The sequence below is a fragment of the Hippichthys cyanospilos genome, chromosome 5, assembly GCF_059441005.1.
Source record: "Hippichthys cyanospilos isolate Australia breed blue-spotted pipefish chromosome 5, RoL_Hcya_1.0, whole genome shotgun sequence".
NCBI lineage: Eukaryota > Metazoa > Chordata > Actinopteri > Syngnathiformes > Syngnathidae > Hippichthys > Hippichthys cyanospilos.
This window is the reverse complement of record NC_142373.1, coordinates 16,640,279-16,664,094: the sequence shown is the minus strand read 5'-3', so window position 1 is coordinate 16,664,094 and position 23,816 is coordinate 16,640,279. Positions and strand designations below refer to the sequence as shown.

The 23,816-nt window shown below is 38.6% G+C and overlaps 2 protein-coding genes across 5 annotated transcripts; both read left to right on the top strand.

Moving 5' to 3' along the window:
• Positions 1-6,304: 6,304 nt before the first annotated feature.
• egfl6 (EGF-like-domain, multiple 6) lies at positions 6,305-18,306 on the top strand. 2 transcript variants are annotated; one of them, XM_088415147.1, is made up of 13 exons: positions 6,305-6,583; positions 8,737-8,843; positions 10,799-10,891; positions 10,971-11,090; positions 11,189-11,308; positions 12,884-13,018; positions 13,105-13,227; positions 14,479-14,541; positions 14,951-15,160; positions 16,679-16,753; positions 17,349-17,447; positions 17,599-17,861; positions 17,932-18,306. In XM_088415147.1, the coding sequence occupies exons 1-13, from the start codon at positions 6,510-6,512 to the stop codon at positions 18,037-18,039; spliced, it is 1,590 nt and encodes a 529-aa protein (XP_088271273.1). In that variant the 5' UTR covers positions 6,305-6,509; the 3' UTR covers positions 18,040-18,306. The 2 variants fall into 2 exon arrangements, with proteins under 2 accessions (XP_088271273.1, XP_088271274.1); XM_088415148.1 differs by lacking the exon at positions 14,479-14,541.
• A 1,334-nt stretch (positions 18,307-19,640) lies between these two features.
• On the top strand, positions 19,641-22,773 carry rab9a (RAB9A, member RAS oncogene family). 3 transcript variants are annotated; one of them, XM_088415153.1, is made up of 3 exons: positions 19,641-19,764; positions 20,191-20,312; positions 21,431-22,773. In XM_088415153.1, the coding sequence occupies exon 3, from the start codon at positions 21,468-21,470 to the stop codon at positions 22,074-22,076; it is 609 nt and encodes a 202-aa protein (XP_088271279.1). In that variant the 5' UTR covers positions 19,641-19,764; positions 20,191-20,312; positions 21,431-21,467; the 3' UTR covers positions 22,077-22,773. The 3 variants fall into 3 exon arrangements, with proteins under 3 accessions (XP_088271279.1, XP_088271277.1, XP_088271278.1); XM_088415151.1 differs by having other exon boundaries at positions 21,427-22,773; XM_088415152.1 differs by having other exon boundaries at positions 19,641-19,772; positions 21,427-22,773.
• The last annotated feature ends 1,043 nt before the right edge of the window (positions 22,774-23,816 follow it).

Below are 23,816 nucleotides of genomic sequence, written 5' to 3'. Positions count from 1 at the left end.
GGAGGAGGAAAGTATTGTGCTGCCAAGTACAATTTAAATTTAAGAAAAAAAGCAGTCATTAAAATTTTATAAAGGTTGGTCATTCATAATTAAGTGGATATTTATGATTTCATTCTGTGTTTATAATGACTGTTCACCAAGCGAAAACGTTTATATTTTTCAGTCGATCTAAATACTCAATATTCGAGTCAAATATGCAGTCAGATAACCAATTATGAAAAGCATTCAATAGCCGCAGCCATATATTGTATCGCTCGATAGTGGGGCCTCTACATTTTAATAAACTACTTCATCTGATAGTGGGTCACAAATTCTCATTAAAATAATAACACACACAAATAAATCACTTGAAGGCTGCTCTCAGGCACAATAAATCACTGTTGTCACTTTGTATCAGTCTGGCTGCAGAGGTCACACATTTACACCAGGCAGCCAATCAAAGACACCATTTATTTTTTTTTTTTTACAAAGCCTTTCTTCCCTTAGGAGGATTCACATGATTCAAACTGTCTTGCAACCTCTGTCTTCCCTCTTTTGCACATGCAGGGACGTGAAAGTCAGCTCACTTCCTCTTGTCTTTCTGTCAGGCTTGTTCTGCACCATAGTTTCTTACTCAAGCTCATTCTTGAAACTTGCTCTCGTCTTAACATGCACCGCGCATACTGTACTGTATGTACCGAGACATCGAGGGGTGGCTTTGTTTGCGCTGTTCACAGCTGGAGAGCTACTGTGCACACCGAGCCGGTGCCTTTCTCCTCCTCCTCTGCTTAGAGGTTGCATGCACATGTCACTTTCAATCACATAACACCGCGTTGCCGCCGGCACACATCTGCCTAATTCAGACTTGGATTGAATAAAAAAATAAATAAAAAAAAACCTTCAACTCAAAAAAGCTGATATATATATATATATATATATATACCAAAATGTTATTACTGAAGTTGAATCCACAAAATCCTATTTGCCATCATGTTTCCATCTTTGCAAGTCAAGTTTAGCTTCTGTCTTTCCCTGTTTTATAGGTGCGACCCTGTGATTGTGCAAGCTTGAAAAAAAGAAAGATTCAGTCATTCGCCTGTTGCACACAGCCATGTTGCGTAACAGGAAGTGGGTTTTAAAGTCTTTTTTTTGTGTGTCAAGCACAGCTGGTGACTTCAAGGTAGTGGTGAATGCACGAATATTAGATTGATGTGAATTTCCACCTGACATTGTCGTGAATGTTTGATTTTTATTCATAATGAAGGCTATTTTGCTAATTACTGTATTTCATAATGTGTTGAGGCAGCGACATTTTTCTGTCAGCAAGCAGCTCGTCTGAGGAATGCGCTTATCTGTATTTAACATGCCAAAACTAGAAGCATGCACGATGAGCACAGGCATGTGTTGACAGCGTCTTACGATGCTTTGCAAATACTTGAAGAAATGTTTCCTTTTTTTCAAGAGGAGGTGGTGTAAGACATCAAGATGTAGTTGGGTTCAAACCAACTGTGACAGCCGTTTCATGGCAATCACGCTTTTTGACGAAGAATGATATGGGGGAAAACTCTGCAAAATGTTGATGAAAACGTAGAATATTTGGTATTTTTGTGAGATCGTTGCCAAGATGAATTGAATGAGCGGAATATTTACAATTTTGAATGAGATTTTTTTTTTTCCATTGGAAATGAATGGGAAGAATAACATTATTATTATTATTATTAACAATGTAGATGACAATGAGTATGATAATAATAAAAATTACTATTCTAATTGTTTTTATTTTAACTATAATCAGAGTTACAATAATGCTTTAAGCAGCCACACAATTAAAAAGAACACTGGATTTTAATTGAGATTTAGTGCCAGAGTTTTATCAAATTTTGGACTTTATAAAGATAATACCGCTCAGTTTAGCAATAACAACAATCTTAGCTGCAGCTAGAAACCGGAAATGAAATTTTTCTTTTCTTTTTCATAAGGCTTGGTTGACGGACGCATACTTAAGACCAAACAATGTCGCCATACTGAGGAGCTGATGATTGCAACAATAATGGAGGAATTAAGTTAAGCTGATGTTGGACCATGATTTATTATGTTGGGGTCATGCATGTTCTTTGAGCACTGAGATGAAAGGGGGTCAGAACAGGGAACACAGTCTGCACATTTTTAAATGGGTAAATGATGCTAATGAAAGCAAATTCAAATAATGATTAATAGCCTGAAAAAAGTGCTGCCCAATGAAAAATGCACATATAGATGCAGCAATTGCTGAACTGAGCTCGAGTGAGGTCTTGGGGATATATTCTGGGGTACGTGAAGGCATCTCAGGGGGTACGTGAGATTTTAGCAGTTACGGTATCAGTGAATCTATTTTGTTGTGTTTTTTTTCTTCCATTCTGTCACGCTACAGCATGTTTGCTTTTCAAATTGAGAGCAAATGAATAGGAACATGAAGCAAGTAATTCCCATAGTCTTATAATGACTCTTTGGCAAAATTTTAATGTCTTCAGTTTGTGAAGTTTTGTACCAATGCATTGAGATACCACAACAAATGTAGTTCCGAAGTTTATAATCCAAATAAGACACAGATGACCCGGCATCTGTAATTTCATCCCAAAATGTTTTGTGCTGGTTAGGGGATACTTAGCTGAATGAAAAGGTGAAAACTATTGCTCTATATTATATTACAAATAGGAGAGTCTGATTTTGAAGTCCCACTGTGTCATGAAGTGGCAGGAAGCGCAAAGAGGGAAGGGAAGTGAAAGTCAATTCACCAAAATACTTTTACGGTTGTATTGTAGTGTGACGATAAACGTCCGCATCACACTTGCCTAATATTCCTAAAGGAGGGTGAAAACAAAAGTGAAGCCACGTTAAACACGTGGCATTATTTCTTACAGAATTAACGATACTCTATCAAGTTTCGGAAATCCCATGGAAAAAAAAAACAAAAAAACAATGAGTCACTTATCAAGCCCCAGGAGGAGTGCAGGACTTCCTCATCGAGCCTTCATCCCCACTGTGTTGCACTTGATGCTGTATTTGTAATGCGAGGAGGACAGGCGGAAGATGTCCAGCTGAGGACGAGTTGCAAAGTGCACTTATTTGTCACAGGAGTCATACTAACGCAGGGTGTGACCTTATAGTCCAAGTGGGCTGGGGTCTCAGGGCTCAAAATGTTTGAAAGCCTTGGATGGATATATGATTGTAAATTGAAATTATGGAGTGGATATAAATAACTGGCGGGTATCAAGGGATCTGAGAAAAACCTCATGTGCTACTCTTTTATTTATTTTTGATTCATTGGCATAGCAGCCACGAGAATGGAAGACAGAAGCCTTTTATTTGATTAGGTATTGTAAACATAAGTGACTTGATAGGCCATTTATTGTTATTAAGTGAAATATCAAAACAATTTGACCTCCATCGTTCTTCTTTACATATGTTAGCTTTTATTAATTGATAGAAATCCCACGTTACTGTTGAGATTTTTGCACTTATTAACATTTAAAGCATAAAACACGATGGACAAGTAAGAGATATTTGAATGTGCCACATCGTTAGCAGCTAGTGCTAATACTGGAGACTAATTGACTAGCAATCGAACATCAAATCAAATGTATTTAAATGAATTAAATAAAATTGAATATGATTTTTAAAAGCCAGTCTGTTGATGTTGGTAGTGATGTGAAGGCAATAAAAATTACTTTGCAGGATTCAAGCTAGCCAATCCGCCACCACCACAGCTTTGAAGGCTAATTTCAAAATAAAAGCATTAATTGCAATGATGTCTATGATTTATAAAAGTAAGTTGTCCAGTTGTCCATCTTAGTTACACAGAAGGGAGTGCATTTGTTTTATTTGATAAAATCGAATTTGGGACATTTTACATCAATTATGAATCATAGTTAATGAGAATTTCGATTCATGTAAATCATTCTTTTGTTATTCTTCTACTGGATATGTTTGATCAATGCCCCACTGGGCCCCTATACAAGTGCACTATAACTGCAAAAATTGCAAAAGTGCCATTTTTGATTCAATTTTGTACTTTTTGCACAGTTTTTTTTTAAATATCCACCAAACCATCCATCCAAATGAACAACAACAAAAACTAAGCACATTTTAACTTTTCACACGGGAGTAAAAATCTGAAAAAAAAATAACTAATTATATACCTTCGGCCTCCATTAAGCTATCTAAAAATACATAACCTCGTAGCATATTTTATTAGCGCACTCTTATTTCAGTCTGTCTTGCAGACTGTGCGTGTCACATCCCTGCTGAAGACAGGATGTGGTTGCGTACGCGCATTGCAAAGTCACCCATCAACTGTCATGTGTCTCCTTTTATAGTAAAAGCCTTGCTCTTGATCACTCTGAGTGGATGAGAGCGTGTCTCAATGTTGACAGGTGGGGGCGGGGAAACCAATAATGCCATTCAGTCTTATCAAATTAGAACGTATTGTTTGAACGCTTGTCTGAATGAGTTCTTGTGGAAGGGAAGGGGTGTCGCCTATGCAATGCTTAGGTGAACGAGGCCTACAGTTATTTGAGGCATGCGTGAGATGTTTTTGTAACCCAACACTTTTAAAACAGCTTACCAACGGAAAATCAAACAATCAATTGCCCGGACCAAAAGAACGCCCCAAAATGATGATCACACTATATTACATGATCACAGCCATATAAATATTTTTTCTTTACAGCAAAAATCATACAAAAGATGAAACAAATCAATTAAGCCGCAGTCAAATCGTTTAATTTCATGACTGCGTTTGCCACCCAGCCGACTAAACACTTCTACAAGTTAACGGCTGATTTGGTTTCTTTCTTGCATGTTGGCACAGGTTGCCCCCTGGTGGTTAACCGATCACTGTGCAGTAAAATTGCCCAAAATAACATTGAATAAAATAAGCAAACAGGCTACGCTCAAAACCATTTTTGATTCATCCGAAGAGTTTTCAAATGGTTCTACTCATACTAACAAAAGAGTCTCAAGTATATTAAAATACGTTTTAAGCTACACATTGTCAAACAATCAAGACTCATTTTATTGGTTCCCATTAAAACTAAGTGAACGATCAGCAGTCAGTCGCTAATGTTAAGCTTTTGATGGTTTTGACAGCTTTACTACACCGAGCGACCCTAAAGGTGAACTTCGGCAACATGGAATTAGGTGTCCAGATGTCTTTTAGCAGCTTTAAATTACACGGGAGCCACATAAAAGCTACAAAACTCACATGGGCACTTAAGCAACTCAGGAGATTTTTTTTTTTTTACATGACCCTGACTTGATTTATACCAAACATCATCCCTTTATAAACATATATATTTACATCCATGTTTAAAAACACTCGTAATCATTTGATTAGCTAAAAAAAAATCACTGGTTTGAGACATTTTCCATTTAAAGATGTTCAAATTCATATTGGGTGAGAATAAATGATGATTAAAAGTGTGATCAAGCTTAAATCAAGAAAATACATTTTACAGTATACAGTGGGGATTTTTGTATCTCAAAGTTACTGTAATTAGATGAGATTGATTAGACCCATTTTGTCATCAATGTATGAATTACTTGATTTGAAATGTCGATATTTGGTGAAATTGATTAACATGTTGTATTAATTGTTTGTTGTTTGTCAACCCCCAAATGTTCTCTTCATTCTTATAAGTGGCCCCACTAATTTAAACAAGGCATTCTGGTTAAAATTTCATTTGTGAGTTAGAATACAAGAAAATGTGCCTGTTTTTATAGTCACACGCCTGATTGCGTTTACTAGTGGAGTGCCCCCTAGTGGCGAGTAAAATATGTTCAAACTCCAAATCAATACTTTGATTGCGTCTTCTTCTGTCTCCCTTTGTTTATTTGGAGATTGCCCCCTGGTGGCTAGAAAAACAACTTTTGATAACGTGGGAAAGTAGTAGCACCTTATATTACCCGAAAATTACGGTATAAAATCTAATTAACTCAATATATGTTGTGTTTTCTCTCAAATTTACGGTATTCAATTATTAAAGGGAATTCTCTATCTCATTAAACATGTTTCGGACTGAACTTGTGAGAGGCCTTGGACAATTATCAGTTACAGCTCATCCCATGATCAAGCAAAAGCACACATCAAGCGAATGCATGCAACCTTCTCCCAGAAAAGGTAAACCTGAATCCAATTTTCAACCTCTTGCAGACCTGAGGTAGGAATTCCATGCGGTATGTGTATTGGGTTTCAGCGAGGAGACTTAATCCCCACCCCGCTTACAAACCCACCCCTACTTCACAACCAACCTAGTCCTTCTCACTTCTATATTTCCAGTGAGGAAAGAGCAAATAATGGAACACTGAATAGTGCCGCAGCTTTGAAGGGAGAAACTTTTTTTTTCTTCTTCCCTGGAGCAGCCTTTGTCGTGGGTGTAAATGCAAGGCAGTGTAGACCGTGCAAATAGAAAAGCGTGAGAGCCACGCTTGCACGGGAGCAATTGAAAGGACCTCTTAACAAGCAGCACAAAAGCCAGTCGGGTGAAGGAGCGATGAATCCAATCATTGTCATCAGTGCTCTTTTGCTCTTGCTCCGCGTCTCATCTCAAGGTGCAGAAGCACAAAGGTGAGTTTTTGAAGCCTTGAGAGCATTTATGTTCGATTCTACATTTGCTTGAAGAATACCCAGAAGCGGAACTCGGCCCTTGGACTGTAGGTTCCTAACCCATGTTTTAAATCTTTACAGCAACTTTTTAGTTCTTTAATCATTACAATGATACGGTTCCAAGTGTGAGTTAAATGGGGCGCGGGAGGCTAATACCTAAAATGCACCTGTCACTCTCCCATGGTCTATTTTGGTTGATTTAACTCCTGTCTCAGATTCCTCAAGTCCCGCCGGAGCCGAGACTGTTGTTAGGGGGGTTGCTTCCCGACACCACAAAACCGAGCCGGATGGATGTCGAAATTTCACGGCGACACATCCTATTATGCATTCCTGAAATGAATTTCAATCTCTGGGGGGCCAAGACTTCGTTTACTACAAGTTCTAAATATACACCTGTAACGTTATCTCTTTGCGCTGTACATTATTCTAAATGCGATGCCTGATGCGCTGATGCCAGCACGGAAGTGGAGGGAGATGCCGGCTGACAAAAACAGAGTACGCTAGAATATCACTCGGAGGAACGCAGACCTCCGCCAAGGCTATAAAGTCGTGGCGCGCATTACTCGGGTTTGTTTGTCCATCTGTTGAGAGCCAACGTCTGAGATCATACGAATGGATGGAAGGGACATTTTTTTACCCGAGATGCCAAGGACGGTCCCATTGATGGTTTGCGTTGGCCTCACATGAAGTTTTGAAAAAAACACAGGGCCGGTGTTCCACTATTGCAAAAAAGGAAAATGTGAATGAACTTAGAGGACCAATAAATGGAATGTCCAATATTTTTAATGTGAGGGCTACTTACAGAAAGACAAATGCGGGAAGGGCAACTGTGAAATTGTTTGACTTTAAAGGGGAAGTCAACCCAATTTTTTTTTTTTTTACAATGTTTTATGCAGTGTCACTAGTACAAATATATTCTGATTTATATTACATTTGTGGAATTTTATCCCCTTGGTGTCCAGGGATTTTTTTTTTTTACCACCCAAGCCTTGTTATCACCCAACTTGGGCTGGGTTTGAAAGGGTCATAACATCGTCAAATATAAATATATATTTACTTTCAATTCCTCAAAATATCCTATCCATACGGCCCTATCCACACATATATACTTTTTTTTTTTTTTTTTTTTGGGGGGGGGGCTACACCCCCTTTATGTACAAAAATTGTAGAAATGTGATAATAGCAAAAGTAACTATGCTGTAAATTTGTATGTTTATGAAATTGAAATAGGAATATTTATCATGTCATAATTATGACTTTTGAAGACTTTTACATTATGGGCATCCAGGCTAAGCTAATCATCAAAGTCATTTAAAGGCTTATAAATGTCATAAGTTGGTCGCTAGCAGGGGTTTTGGGGTGTCAACACAAAAATTTCTATTGTGCCCCAATCACGAGTTGCACGAGTTCACGGCTGCAAATGGCCCCCGGGCCATAGTTTGGACACCTCTGTTCTAAATGGCAAAAGTGAAAATAAACTCACGGGATTCGATTGTTTACTTTATGTGTAATCCTGCAGCAAATACAAGACACTAAAATAAAAGGGAAAAAAAAGAAATTAACAACTGCAAAACCATCAGTACTAGAATGGCACTCGAGATTCATCTACCAATCAATTTTCATTTAAGAAAACCCTGACGAATCACCATAATCTACTTTTGTTCATGATGACCAAACAAAGAAACAAGCGTGCACTTAGTGCTTAGCAGTGGTAATAAGATGGTGTGGAAGGTGTCAAGGTGCAGGAAGCAGGAAGGAGTCTGATTAGGGTGATTTTCACCCTCTATAAGCAACATCCTGTCAACTGATTGTTACTCCATGGGGAATCCTACTTTTATCACCAGAGGGAGCATGTAAGGAGATGCCTCGCTTTGACTGTTTTTTTCCACACTATTTCTGTAATGAGTCTAAAAAAACCCTGCAACTTATCCTGTGAATGTGTCGCTATCACCCCTTCCCCCACTCCTTAGCTTCCATTGAGCTACATGTGTTTCAATGTCAAGAGGACATTTTGCTCGAAGCACCAAATGCAAAATTCTTCATGTCGGCTATAAATATTGGCCCGACATTAAGATTACACGTCTTACCTTGAACCTCTCTGCTCCTCTACAAAGGCAGCTCAGACAAGTTTCTACGGGAAACCAACCAGGTGTGTGTCGCTATGGAAGGAGGCTGGACTGTTGCTATGGCTGGAAGAAAAATCACAGAGGCCAGTGTGAAGGTAGGAAAAGATTGAATCATCCATATATGAATTTTAGAGAAATAAAACAAGGGGGTTAATTACCTTGGTTCCAAATATCAAATATATGATAAACACTCTAAGATACCCAGCCTGTTTTCAATGGCTGAAATAGTTTTTTTTTCAACCAAGTAAGCCAAACCAACATAAAATTTAGTCAAAAAAAAATGAAAGGAGTTACTAACACAATTTAGCAATAACTTGCGACATGTTCCACTTCATTTGCTCCCAATTTGAAAAGAAAAACGCACAGTTGCGGGCAGGGCATTAAAAAGCATTGAATTATATTTGCTGATACCTGCAGCCGCTTTCTTAAAATAACAAGTACCCCCTTCACATAGCACTAGAGTCACTACATAAGCAAAAGGGGACTTCATGTTCCTCTTAATGTGCTCTTAATTTGAATTGAAAAATGCAACGTTTCTGTCAGGGTACTAAAAGCACTAATTAGATTTGCTGACACCAACAGAAGCTTTTTTAAAATGTCACATATGCCCTGAAGAGCATTCATGTAACTGCATGTATACTCGTACCCCCTTTTGAGAATCACCATATAATACAGTTTAGCAATCAGTTTCTTCATGTTACAATTAATTTGTTTTTATTTAGAAAAAGAAAAATGCTGTTTCTGTCAAGGCAAAAGCCTTAGTCAGATTTACTGATGTACGCAGAATCTGTTAAACTATCATCTCCAACCCAAAAAGTTGGGTCAAATGGAGCTTGGGTCAAACAAACAAAACAACCCAATTTTGTGAAAAGGTAATTATTAGCGAACTGAAGTTGTGGGTTCTTAACTGACACCTTAACAACTAAACATATTTGGTTGTTCCCTTTTTGACCAAAGTCATTTTAGCGTAACTTTATGAGCACTTATCTTGTAATCATAATTGGTAATGGTCTTTGTTATGTTCTCTCTTCACGATACATCCCAATACAAGTCAAAGAGATGCATACATTTTATCAAGATATTTTGTTTCGACTGCGTGTGAGCGTCTTGGTAAAGGCCATTCTCCATGCACAGTCTGCATGGAGAAGCAAAGTCCATCAAGGATATGGCTTTGGAATTTGGTGTGGAATAACTTCACCTCAACCACATCAAACCACAAAGGCTCCTTTTGGACAACCTGTAAAAGCCATTAATTTCCATTTTCTCCCCTTTTTCTGAGTCACCGTTCTGTCAAAACGGCACCGACACAGGATTGGGGGAACAAAGTCGACCCATCTGTTTTCAAGTATTTTATACGCACACCAGATGCTGCCACTGACATTGTCAAACAGCTAATTATCCAACCAGCCTTGTTATTGAGTAGAAACACAACTGCTGCAATATTCCCTATCGCTGTTACATATTTAAAGCTGCACAAGCTTAGCGTTAAAATGGTTAAAAGGGAAGTCCAGTCAAAAAATTTCATTTGCTGTAGTCTGAAGGTGAGTTTTGACTAGATTATGATTAGATCCAAAGGTGACATTGCACACAAAAAAATCATTCCTTACAAATGCCAGGTTAACCCACACAAATGTGATGATGATGTCACGTTTGATAACAACCAATCATGGCTCAGCACGCTAACATCACATGACCTAACTCAGAAAACAGCTGTGATGTCATTTTCAGTCAAAAGGATGAACAAAAACGGCTTCCTGAAATAGCTATCGTAAAGAAAAGTATAGACTTGACTTCCCCTTTAAGTCTTGGGTGACGCCAAGCCATCCCTAAAGTCCAATAAAAATCTATAGACACACTCTAAAGTCTTACTAAAATAGTCATACTCATATTCCATTGTCCACCTACACAAAATGAGAGTTCTAGTTTCTTAAACCTTGCCTGAACCCATGAAAATATTCTATGTGGTTTTACTATAATCCATCCACTCCTCATTCTAAGAATATAAACATGTGTGCGCTTCTTCATGCGGAATGTTTTTTTTTTTTTTCAGCTCAGTGCGAGCCAGGCTGCAAGCACGGCGAATGTGTTGGACCCAACAAATGCAAGTGCTTCCTGGGATACACGGGAAAAACATGCAATCAAGGTGAACAGCTCGGTCTTAGTTTTGGATCAAACGGTGCTGTTCCTGGTTTAAAAAACACACTTTTTTCACGCTTTTGAAGATTTGAACGAATGTGGCTTGACTCCTCGTCCGTGTGAACATCGCTGCATGAACACCCATGGCAGTTACAAATGTTACTGCCTCAACGGATTCACTTTGATGCGTGATGGATCCTGCGGCAGTGAGTCTTGTCCAGCTACAGTCTTTGCACGTCATCGTGTGTAAGATTTTTGTAAAGGTTTGTTTGTTTTTGTTGTTATTGCTGAACATGCACGTTAGATTCCAGGACCTGCTCGCTGGCTCATTGTCAGTACGGCTGTGAGGAAGTTCAAGGCGAAATTCGCTGCCTCTGCCCCTCGGCGGGGTTGCAACTGGCACCAGATGAGAGGACTTGCGTAGGTGAGGACAAAAAGGCATTTTCAAAGAAACTCTTGTTTTGCGCCAAAAAAACAACAACAAAAAACATTTGTTTCACATATGGCGCAATCAAAGACAGATCAAAGAAGGATGTAAGAAATAAAGAGGAAGCTCAGGATACAAAGACGGGAAGGAATTGACTTTGGCTTGATGCCAATGCATTGGGAAATGCGGCTTTATGCAAAGTGAACAACTACATAAAGTTTCTATTATGCAGCTATGCATGCTTGGCTGGTAAATCAGAGGGAGGTAATTAGGTTTGGAGTTCCATAACACTTCCTGGGCTTAAACAGAGCCAATTTGGCATGGATACAACTAAAACAAGGGGACACACAAACATGAGCAAAAATGTTGTACATGATCATCATGATCAGCCTATTTGTTACCATTGCAGGTATTTACAAGGCACAAAGACAGATGTACTCATGATGATGGTACACATCTGGACAAATGGAGTCTTGCCTGAAGGCATAATAGTCTCACTCGCGTTAGTAAACCAACAGTCACTGGCATTATTTATGCAAAAATGTGCACGCTAATACAAGATGTATGAGTAGTTTCATACAGAATTTTACACTTTCATCTTTGACCAATCAGGTGTAACTTTAAAAGCAGTAGTATCACAATAGTATTTGTAATACATACCACTGAAAAAAAGTGGTGCAACAATTAATCAATTAATCAACAGCTAATCCACCATAGTAATCAATAAATATGTTTGATGATTAATAGAAAATTGTCGAAATCCTCCTTCAGTCTCTCAAAAGTTATTATTATTAGTATTATTATTATTATCATCATCATTATTCGTCATAGTAGTAGTAGTATTCAACAATATTTACATTTACTTTGGTCCTTAATGAAACAGACCGATTGGCATTGCGTTGATTTCAAATGAAACATTTACAAACATCTGCTTTTATTTTGGAAAACAATGATCAACATTTTTGCCAATTTTCTGACAAATACTAATACGATAAAATACAAATCAAATATTATCATGCTTGAATGTAAACTTAAGAGCACAGCTGTATATACGTCACTATTCACCACTAGTTGCCAGACATACACTTTAGGGCACCTTATAGGAAAACCTTATACAACTTATAGCCTTTCCTCCCAAAAAAATACCTAAAGCCATTCTCAAATGGCAAACTTAACAGAATGTCTGCAGGTATCGGCATCTCTAATAGAATCATTTTCAAATTAAGAGCAAATTATTTGGAACATGAAGCAACTTCTCTAAATGTTGTTATAGTGACTCCTTTTCAACATGTCTATGCACTTAATTTGTTTATTAATATGTATATATGTATGTATGAATGTTTTTTTTCATCCAAAACTTGTTTGCACGGGTAAACCTATGCACATTTATGTGAAATATGACTTCCATAGCATTATTATATTATTGTGTAGGTGATTCAGCTGACACTATTTATAGGTTACAGCGCGTCTATATTAACATCAAGAGGAGGAAATAACTTTTAACCAGCTGCTACTCTGGGGATATGAATGTTACGATTGATCCGATGACATGGCATTTTGATTTCCCTGCAGATATTGATGAATGCATAAGCGGAAGCAACCTTTGTCCATATAATAGGCAATGCGTGAACACATTCGGCAGCTACTTCTGCAAATGCCAGGACGGATTCGATCTGAAATACGTCGATGGCAAATACGACTGTGTAGGTAAGGTATGCCCGAGATCATTCGGGATTGACTCCTGTGGTCGTTTATGGTCCTGAAGGTACAAAAAGCCCTCTCCCGATTTCCAGACCTTGATGAGTGTACGTCCGGCGCCAACAAGTGCAGCCATCAAGCCGTCTGTTTGAACACTCAAGGGTCGTACAAGTGCAGGTGCAAGTCGGGCTACCGAGGCAACGGCTTCCAATGCTCCGGTGAGATCCCACATACGATATACTTCTACAGGATTACAAACCAACTAGTCTCAGGGATGACATCTGATATGTCCTAAATTTTCAACAACAGATGCCTTTTCTTTCCTTGACATTCTATCGGACTGACAGACATTTTACGGCTACATATTTTTGGTTTGACTATTAATACATCACCAGTTCGTCCGTGACTGATTTCCTGCTTTCAGCGCCAGTAAAAGTTTTGCAGATGTTAGAAGGTGAGAGCCAGAGATTGTCAGCAAACTTGAGTAAATAAGTTACTGTTTGACAATTGAGGAGAAATGGGAAGACTTAATGTGTGACACTTGATGTATGATTGTGAGTGATTTTTGGATGAATGAATGTTAAATATACACATATACTGTATATATATTTTTTAAATATATATATAGTTTGTACATACCAAAGAGATCAAATTGAAACTAAAGGCAAACATAACAAAAACTGTACTCTGTTCGTAAAGGAATAGCCCTTTCAAGTGTTCATGTATTGTATTATATTATATTATATTATATTATATTATATTATATTATATTATATTATATTATATTATATTATATTATATTATATTATATTATATTATTTTGCTACAAAGATATATGTATAAACATAACATATAATTGTCTATGAATACTCTAAATGAATATACCAATATAGATATACACATAGCATAGCGTATATACGCTTCATAAATATCAATATAAAAATATACTTAAAATCATAAACAAATACTAGTTACATTCATATTCCCACAAATGTGACACAATGCAAATAAGATAATATAGTATCCTGTGAATGCATGTACTAGAGTGCTATTAATAAAGGCACATAAAATTGTATATACACATACATACTATATAAGAACCTATTATACCCATATATATTACGAAAACTAAATGTTTATGTAACAATCAAACTACTCTATTTATAGATTTATCCCTCATCATCCTGTGTTAATGTACTCCCTCTTCCATGTACTTATTTAGAATTATTTTTTTTATACCTTATTTTAAACAGATTTATATGTGTACTTTGTTTTACTTCAGTATCCAGACTAGTCCACAAAGTCACCCCACAGCTTAACATGCACATGGTTTTTCAATTTGTTCGGACCTTTGTTGTTTTTAAAAGTTCTTAAAGGTCTCCCTTTAATTTAAATCCCCCGTCCCTTTCAGCAAACATTCCCTGTAAATATACAGGATGTTGGTGTGAAAATGCCTTTATTTCTTGTAGTCAAGCCGTTTTATCAGAGGTCATGGAATGGAAACAAAGGCAGCACAGATCATGCCCTCAATGGTGAGACCTTGCGGAATCCGAGCTCTGATTGCTACCTCCCTGTCCGACAACTATTCATCACCCGCTTTCTGAACTCCTTTCAAGAAGTCGTCTTCTTGACTTTGCTCATGGCTGGTCAAGTTGTCTCACAGCGCATAACGTTCTTATCAGAAAAAACTGCATGACATTTGTACAGCATTGCACAAATATTTGCGTGATTACGTTTTGTTAACAAGGTAACAAATTTGAATTATATTATTATAATGTTTCAACTGCATGTTAATATTTGTTGAATGCAGCCTTGCCTTTTTGCTGTTAATAGTGGCATGGCAAGTTACTCAAACGATGCATAACACCTGGTGAAATCATGTCATTCCCTCACATGTTTCAAGTCCCAAAAGTCAAATTTAGTTCCTCTTCTTGCCTATAGCCATACCAGACTCGGAAGACAGGCCCGGAAGAGGTAAACTTGAAAACGAGGACATCAAAAACATTATCCCTGAACCGGTTGTGACCCCGCCTCCGAGAATCCGCCAGCAGCCTTTCGACTATGATGGAAAACCAAGTGTGGGGACGCCGGCGGAGGGGGAAGATGAAGACGAGGAAGACAATCAGCTCAATCCGAGAGGAGATGTGTTCAGTGAGTGGTTTCTGTTTTGTGGAAATGGTAACCGGATGTCCATTTGTACAGTACTATAGTGCTCCCTTCAAGGTCACACTTAGGGGAGATCGGGAAAAACTATGTTCAGAATCTCACATCTAACAAGCTAAAGGTTGATCTAAAAGGTGCGTTTGGAATTTCAAACCCTGAGAATGCAAGCTTCTGAGAGGTCTGGAATTAGTCGCAAATTGAAAAAGACCCCAAGTGAAAAATTGATAAACCAAAATAATCGGAATATGCCAAACTCTATTTTGGGCTTATTTTCTTCCACATCACTGTCGCAGTATTTTAGCTAAATGATGGCACACTCCTAGTAGCGTGATAACTAAGTGGCCGGGCCATGTTGACATGTTGTCGCCATCTGGGTGAAATTTCAGCTCCCTGGAGTCTCCTTTCAATGCATTCCATTTGATGTGAAACGCCTTTCATGTAAAGGTCAAAATTTGGACAAAATACTGCACAAGGGTATTCCCACACATAAACAAGCCATACTTTGACAAAAGGAGACAGCCATGTTCTTTATAAAGCGCCTTCATTCTTCTTCATAAGGTTTATGTTATGATGGACAGTGTGGTCCACGAGTGGTATGCATCTTACTTTATGTTGCATTTCACCCGTAATCTTTAGGGAAACATCAGTCTGTGAAATATGTTACATAGCAAGAGACAGGCCTCAAGGCATCCATCACCTACCAGGGAGGATTTTTTTTTTTTTTTTTTTTACTCTTGGCAAGTGAGAGCTGAGGGATAAAACTCATCCCGGATCAACTTCTCATCCCCTGGGAGAAGGTTAAGAAGCCTTTTATTACGCTTTCCCCAAAACAGCTGTTGTGCAAACAGGCCGAGTCCTAGTCGGAAGGTCTGTCAGCAGCACTGGAGATCTTTCACTGCACTAGACCACTTAAGGGCGTTCAGGTTCAATAAGCCCAGCTGTCACTTGTCTGGATGTCTAAAAGCCGCCTGCCTTGGGGGTGATTGGCGGGGGGTGGGGGGCTATCCTACCCACTTAAGACATGAGTGACAATAGGGCAGGTCTAAACCTGCCGGTTGAAAAACAGTGGATGGCTTTTGCATCATGTGTTCAAGTCACAAACGTGATAAAACAATTGACCAATTTTGTATGACTGTTTTGGAAACACCTTCAAATAGAATTGCTCTCAAAGACATTAGGACCTGTAAACGGAAAGTCCTACCAGGTTATAAAGCATTATCAACATTGTGAAGATGACTGAGAAAAGTGCAAAGCTGAAGAATCTAAATTATAAAAGATATGTGTCTTGATGTTACTTTTTTAACCAAATAATTGCATCAATATTTCTAAATAATCCCGATGGTTTAAGTTATTTATTTGCATTTCAGGATCTATTTTAAATAGTGAAATTTAAAAAAAAAACTGTTTGAGGGTGTTTTCAAACTTTTGACTGATACTGTATCATGTTAATGCTTCGTCCACCACAATACATGGTCATTAATACATGTAATTCATTTCTCAATGTAGCACCAGAGGACTTTGAATCAGTTTTTGGTCCAGCCAGGGAGGTCAAACCATTTGAAACAGCGCCACCTCAGGAAGGTAAAAAAGACGATCTTGGAACTTTGGTGAACATTTGATTTATATGAAGTGTTTATACAAATAGTTGTACAGCAATAGAAACAACTACTGTTAATAATAAAACAAAATTATAGAGATGCCCAATTTTTTTTGCCCCGAGATCTACTTCCCATTTTTTTTTTTTTTTTTTGTGCAATGTCATGCTTGTGACCGTAGACCACTGGCGAGACCGCTGAACTTCCCTGGTTTAGAGCTATTAACTTCAAATTGTCCATCTCGTGATTTCAGCCTCATAACAGTCATTATTCTCTGATTTATGTGTTCTTACGTGGACTGATTATCTTTTGAATTTAATCATTTAAGACATTTGCAGAACTCGGTAAACAAACTTGGGGAATTTTGGAGGGAATTTTCGATTAATCGATTAAATAATCAACAGAATAATCCATTTTAAAATATACATAGAAACAAAAACATATTTTGTGAGATTCCTCTTGAAAATCGAGGTTCACGTGTTATCTGTGGCCAGCCCACCATAGAGGTTCCACTGAATGATATCATTGTATCATGACTCTTTATCAGTTTGATAATAAATAATAATTTCTTTCTACGCCAGAGTTTATCATGGACTGCAACTTTGATAAAGGAGCATGTGAGTGGGTCCAAGACAAGACTGACGACGACATGGACTGGAGCGTCGCTTACCACAGCCGAGGTAACAAAATGACAAATGTTGCACTTTTGCAAATAATGGTGGGAAAGAACATTACTAGTTACTTGAAAACAGGAGGTAGTTTTCCTCCAAGAAACAATATTTTCTGTATATATGTGGAGCAAATCTGGAGTTTAAAATAACATTTTTTTAGGTTCTGATTATTACATGGCGATGAGCGGTTTGCTGGGGGAGCAGGAGGACGTGGCCAAGCTCAAACTTCTGCTCAGCGATCGAACCACGCAAGGCAGCTTCTGCCTGACCTTCAACTACCGCGTGGCGGGTCATGACGTGGGCACGCTCAGGGTGCTGCTGGATAACAACGCTTACCCGGTTTGGGAGCAAAGCCACAGCAGGAATCAAGAATGGCAGACGGAGCTCCTCACGGTGGCCTGGAAAGAGGAAGCGCCACAATCGGTCAGTCCTTTGCTGATTAATATTCCAAAAGTAAGGAACACAGCGGGTGATGCCAGTGAATGTCTTACAGATTATCTTCGAGGCTCAACGCGGGAGAGGCGTCGGTGGGGAGATCGGGCTGGACAATGTCGTGTTGACCTCGGGGCCGTGTCAAGAAGACCATTCTCCAATTTTTTGAGGATCACCTGCACTGAAGTCATATCAGCGTTTCAAAAAGTTAACGCATTCTAACAGTTGTTGCATATTAGCTTAAATGTCTCGCATTGGTATTATTAATATTAAAAGACCAACATTTATTGGTCCTTTTCAGTCATCGTGTATTATAGATTGCGTTAAATGAAAATTTTTGTGTAATTTGAAAGCTAATGTGATATCAAAAGTTTTTTGAAGACAGGCTAGCTAAACGAATTATAAGAAAATTATGTGTGCATTTACTGCTGTAAATTCTGCTTTCACATTATTCTGTAGTTTTACAATAAATTCTTGTTTTCTATCTTATTGTGGCTGTATGTTGAATACGATATGTTACAGTTTCATACTGTGAATGAATTGTAAACAGTCTGCTATCGATTATATTTTAGCATATTTATGCATTCATATTTTATAGCGGTGGTTCTCAAATGGGAGTACCCCCGAGCAATACTTGATGGTACTTTAGGGGCTATGTGAGATTTTCACAAGGTTTATGCAGGTATCAGCAAATCTAATTTAGAGGAAGATCAGGACCGTTTTTCAGTACGTACAGCAGGAGGAACTGCATTGGCCATTGTCCTTAGCTTTAACAAACATGGCAGCCTCCGGAGAAGTGCCACGCCCCGTGTAATATCATTTAATGATAAATTGACCTACAGTTATATTTAAAATATACTGTTGTTTGTTGAGAACACATTTATTTGCAAGTTTTTCAAATTTATAATCATTTAATATATTCCCTTTCAATGAAAAACGGTCGAACTCTTACAGTGTCCCTTTAATGAAGTAGTGACTCCTTTGCAAAATATTGTAAGCCGTAATTTTAGGGACGTTTAACACTACATTTTAATTTCAAATCGATGCCAAAATGAGTACTCAACTCGTTGGTGGTCGCCGATACCAAATATTTCTGATATACTTAATTTTGAGCAATTAATAATATGTAAATCATCCAGCTACCTAGGGCTTCTTCTTCAGCTCACGCCAGATTTTCAGTGGGGTTGAGATCTGGGCACATGGGGACCTGGTGAACAAGTTCCACAATTTTCAGCATGCTTCTGTAATTAGAAGAAGAAAAAAATGACTTTTTAAAAGCTTTTTAACACATTTTGACCAAAGGCATTCATTTACATTGGCATTCTCGAAACAGACAATTCAATTATCTTCAACTAGATGGCACTAAGTTCACTGTACCGTTTGCAATTTAGGCAACAATATAATAACTTTAGCAAAGCAGGTGCAAGCTTACACCTAAACTGAGTAAGCTCATTGATAAGATAAAAATAAACGTCGTAGTTTCGGTAAGCATAATTTTCCTGTATTTTTGTTAGGCGGTGTGAACTGAGATAAGTGACTTGGTTCAATAAAACTAAGAAAAACTGTTTTGAACCATACCCGCTGAGGTTTTTTGAGAACTTTTTAAATTCAAATAAGGTTTTCTTTCTTGTTTTCGTATCATATAAATGATATATTAACGTGTGTATCAGATGCCAAAGAGCTGCATCTGATGCAGGTAGTCGCTAAAATGTCGCTACGTTTGCTGAACCAAACCGAAACAATGATTGGTCTGTATCAATCACGTGACAAGGGCTGTCTAATGCTCGCAAGCTCGCTATCGTTAGCATCCGAGAAGGCTAGCGGCGTTAGCATCGAATCTTCGGGTTGTCCAGGAAACGAGAAGATATTTTTGATCTCTAGCTACGAACAACAGGCAAGAAGGTGGCACACACATATACACTAATTTATCTTTCTTTTTGCGTTTGAACCGGCGTGGACGCGGTTGCTACATAGACCGAACTGTAATGTAGCGTTTTTGCACCGAAGTAAACTTAGCTAACGTCACACAACAGCCTTGTTTTCTTTCAGCTCGGCGATGCCTTTTTAATTTTAATTATTTCACAAACAGGCGCTTGTAATATTGTCTGGCATAATATGTCATCGACATAAGACGTAAACACACTTCATGTACGTTACACGTCATTGCCATGTCATTGTATGATGCTACTACACATCCGAAGCTTTTTTTTTTTTTTTACTACACATCCGAAGCGTTTTGTGCATTTTTGTAAATAACTTTTTCTTGCGTTTGTTGTCCATTCTCCTACTGAGCATTCTCAATCAAACCGCTATGTTGTAGGCAGTGCAAGCGGAGCTTACATGGCCGTCCACACTAACAGTGAACAAACGAGCATGTGACTTGACTAGCAGGGTCTGCACCACATGATCTGGACCAGCGGAGGAAGCCTAAATCAATCAGTGGTGAGTCTCCAACCAACCATCACATCTCGTGATCGTGTTTTACAAGGAAATTCATTCGCTTGTATCAAAACTGCTTGATGAGCATGTATTTACTCAGCCACAGAGGGAACCAGGTAACTCTCCATGTATGCAAATAAAAACCAGTTTTACAGAAACGCATTTTGTACAATACTGCACCACAAGTGGGAGATTTAGCGCTATAAATAAACACTTGGTGCCTGTGGGGAGTTTAATGCTTTATTATGTACTGAATGTGAGTCACTGATTGTGTTACTCACTTGTCTGGGGCTGGCAGAAGTTTTCTGTCCCTGTCTCTGCAACGTGATGGATTGAGCAAGGATGAGCAATATAGAAAATAGAATCGCTTATAAATCTGATACTTGATCAATCATTTAAAGACTTAAAAGTTTAAAAAATTGCAGCCTCTTGACTTGAAATTAGGCTTTACGCCGATCTGATTGACTTCATCACGATGTTTGCCATTCCATGCAAAATTGAGTCTAATATCATAATTTGACAAGCGATCAGTGATGCCATTGATCGGTTCTAGAACTATCATTTAGTGTTATCGGAACCTTAACTCTAGCATCAGTTTGCAGTATTTCCTTGGTTCTGTAAAGTAATTGAATTACAATATATTAATTACAGTAACTGGCTGCATCCAGTATTTCTTGCTTAAGTTGTTTTTGTTGTACTGGAGTAAATTCTCTTTATTTCAGGTTAGTTCTTGAATGTCTTCTAGTTTTGTTTTATAAATGTTATACATTTTTGTTGTTACTCAAAAATAAAGTGTACAAGTATATACATACACATACTTGTGCTTGCTTTTATATATATGTATGAGCAAGTGATTTAAGTAGAAAACTTGTGAACAGATTAATGATCTGTAATTTTAAACTCACTGATGGTGATTGGCCCCAAAAATCCTGATGGTGTAAAGTCTACTGGAAATATTCCTGGATTACTTCAGTCTGGTATGAAAGCGGACTGATCATCATTGTACTGAAACACAATAAGAAATTTGCAACTGTTTTGAGTTTACTCTGGAAAACAATGATTAACATTTTTTGCAATAAGTTGCAGCCCCAAAGCAGTGACACGTTGCATCTTTTAGACAGGTCATCCTTTCCTCGCCGTGATTTGCCAGTCGCAGCCATGTCGACCAAAACGTCCCTGCTGAAAGTGATCCTTCTGGGCGACGGCGGCGTGGGAAAGAGCTCCATCATGAACCGCTACGTCACCAACAAGTTCGATGCGCACCTCTTCCACACCATCGGCGTGGAGTTCCTCAACAAAGACCTGGAGGTGGATGGCCACCAGGTGACCCTGCAGATCTGGGACACCGCCGGCCAGGAGCGCTTTCGCAGCCTGAGGACTCCTTTCTACCGAGGCTCCGACTGCTGCCTGCTCACCTTCAGCGTGGACGACAACCAGAGCTTCCTCAACCTGGGCAACTGGAAGAAGGAGTTCATCTACTACGCCGACGTCAAGGAGCCGGAGAAGTTCCCTTTTGTGGTGCTGGGCAACAAACTGGACGTGAGCGAGAGACAGGTGTCCAGCGAGGAGGCTCGCCGATGGTGCCAAGAGAACGGCGACCATCCGTATTACGAGACCAGCGCCAAGGACGCCACCAACGTAGCGGTGGCCTTCGAGGAGGCGGTGCGCAGGGTATTGGCCATGGACGAGCGGGCCGACCACCTCATCCCCACGGACACGGTCAAGCTGCACAGAAAGCCTCGCTCCGCTGCCACCTGCTGCTCGTAACATCTAAGTGGCTATCCGCAACGTTAATGAGTAAATAATGCTGTTCGGTGACAAGGCTGCATTAACACCGTAATGGAACTTGTAACTTATGATTTGTTCCATCAGGTTTTGCTTACAGGCGGGGTCAGTTTATCAAGGGTGTGTGTTTTTACAAATAAACACAAAAGTACTGAACCCTTCACTCAGTTCAAAGGTCAGGTTTTAAGAATGGATTAACCGCATTTCATATTAGTTTTGTGTGGGTATCTGGAAACATGCCTATCTGTAGATGAGTGCAATTATGTGATGATGATCCTGTTAATATTTAGATTTGTATTATTTCTTATTGCCTAGGTATATGATACTAACCAAATCCATTGAATTTGTCTGACACCCTTTGCACATGTTTTTGCCTTGCGAATTGATTATTACTAAGTTCTCAAAGCACAGATGCTCCCTAATTGAGATAAATATTAAACCTGAAAACCTGTTTAATTTATTTAATCACTTGAATTAAAAATTAAGAGAACGTGATGCAATTCTAGCAATGAATGGACAATACTTGTGGGAATTGCTTTGCTTTGCTTTGGGGTTGTCCTAGACATCAAGCCTATTAAGTTTGGACTTTGCAGTTAAACATTTTTTCCCAAAACTGAACGAATGCAAATGAGCAATTTGTTCATTTTCCAACCAACAAATAAAGCATCTGGGAAATCTATGTGTGTATTGTGGCCCACTCCAAAAATGAACTGATAATCCTAATGAGAACAAACAGTACGTTTATGTGTGTTTGTGTATGTGAAAACACGCGCACAGTCAAGCATACTTCAGAGATATTTGGGAGGAGGAGGCAATTGTATTGGGGTGATAGACACACCTCAGTTACTGTTTTCCAAGAAATGGTCTCACCGTATTGTGTGCCTGCACAATACAATGCAACAATATCCCTAACTTATTGTCAACCCAATATACATAATGATTCAGCTTCTTTTCATTTGGTAAAGTTGGTGAAAATTGTCAAATGAAATGTAACTTTCAGAAGGTTGCAGCATTCTAGAATTTGTTTTGTAATACGTCATCTGGGTTGTAAATGCGATGCAAATTGATGATAAAATGTTTTAGAATCAAATGCAAAGCTAGCAACAACTTGTTACCCTTCAACTTAGCTTGAGTAGCGAGAAAACGCTCTAAAGTGACTGTAAGTAGGCACGTACCCTGAGATAAGGAAGGCTGAATTCCAAACAGCATGAAAGAGACTTCAGTTACCGCGTCACAATGGGGCCAAGAAATATCTCAAGGCAGATTTCGCAAAGGTTTTATCAACTTGTAAGATAAGAGTGACTAATGATGGACCCATCAGTATCACGCAGAGCTCCACTTGGAATCATGGTGGAGCTGTTGGGTCATGGTTTAGTCTGATATCAAAGATTAAAGTTGGGACTTTTGGGAGTGTTTAAAAGGAACTCAGAGCCTACTCAAAAATACTCCCCCGAGTACTACTGATACTTTTTTTTTCCTTTTCTGCAAGACTATTTTCTGCATGCTACATGACATGTCCAATAGACTCCCATGTATGACTAGCAAAAAGATCATTACAAAATTTAGGATAAATAGTATTACTTGCATGTACAGAGTTTCTGTTAATGTTTGTAAAGCTTTTAGTAATATTGGTGAAAAGAGCAGAAGAAATTACTCACAGGTATCACAAATCTGTCCTGTCTTTTCCAGGATTTCTTTACGCACAGGCTCCATCTTGCTTCT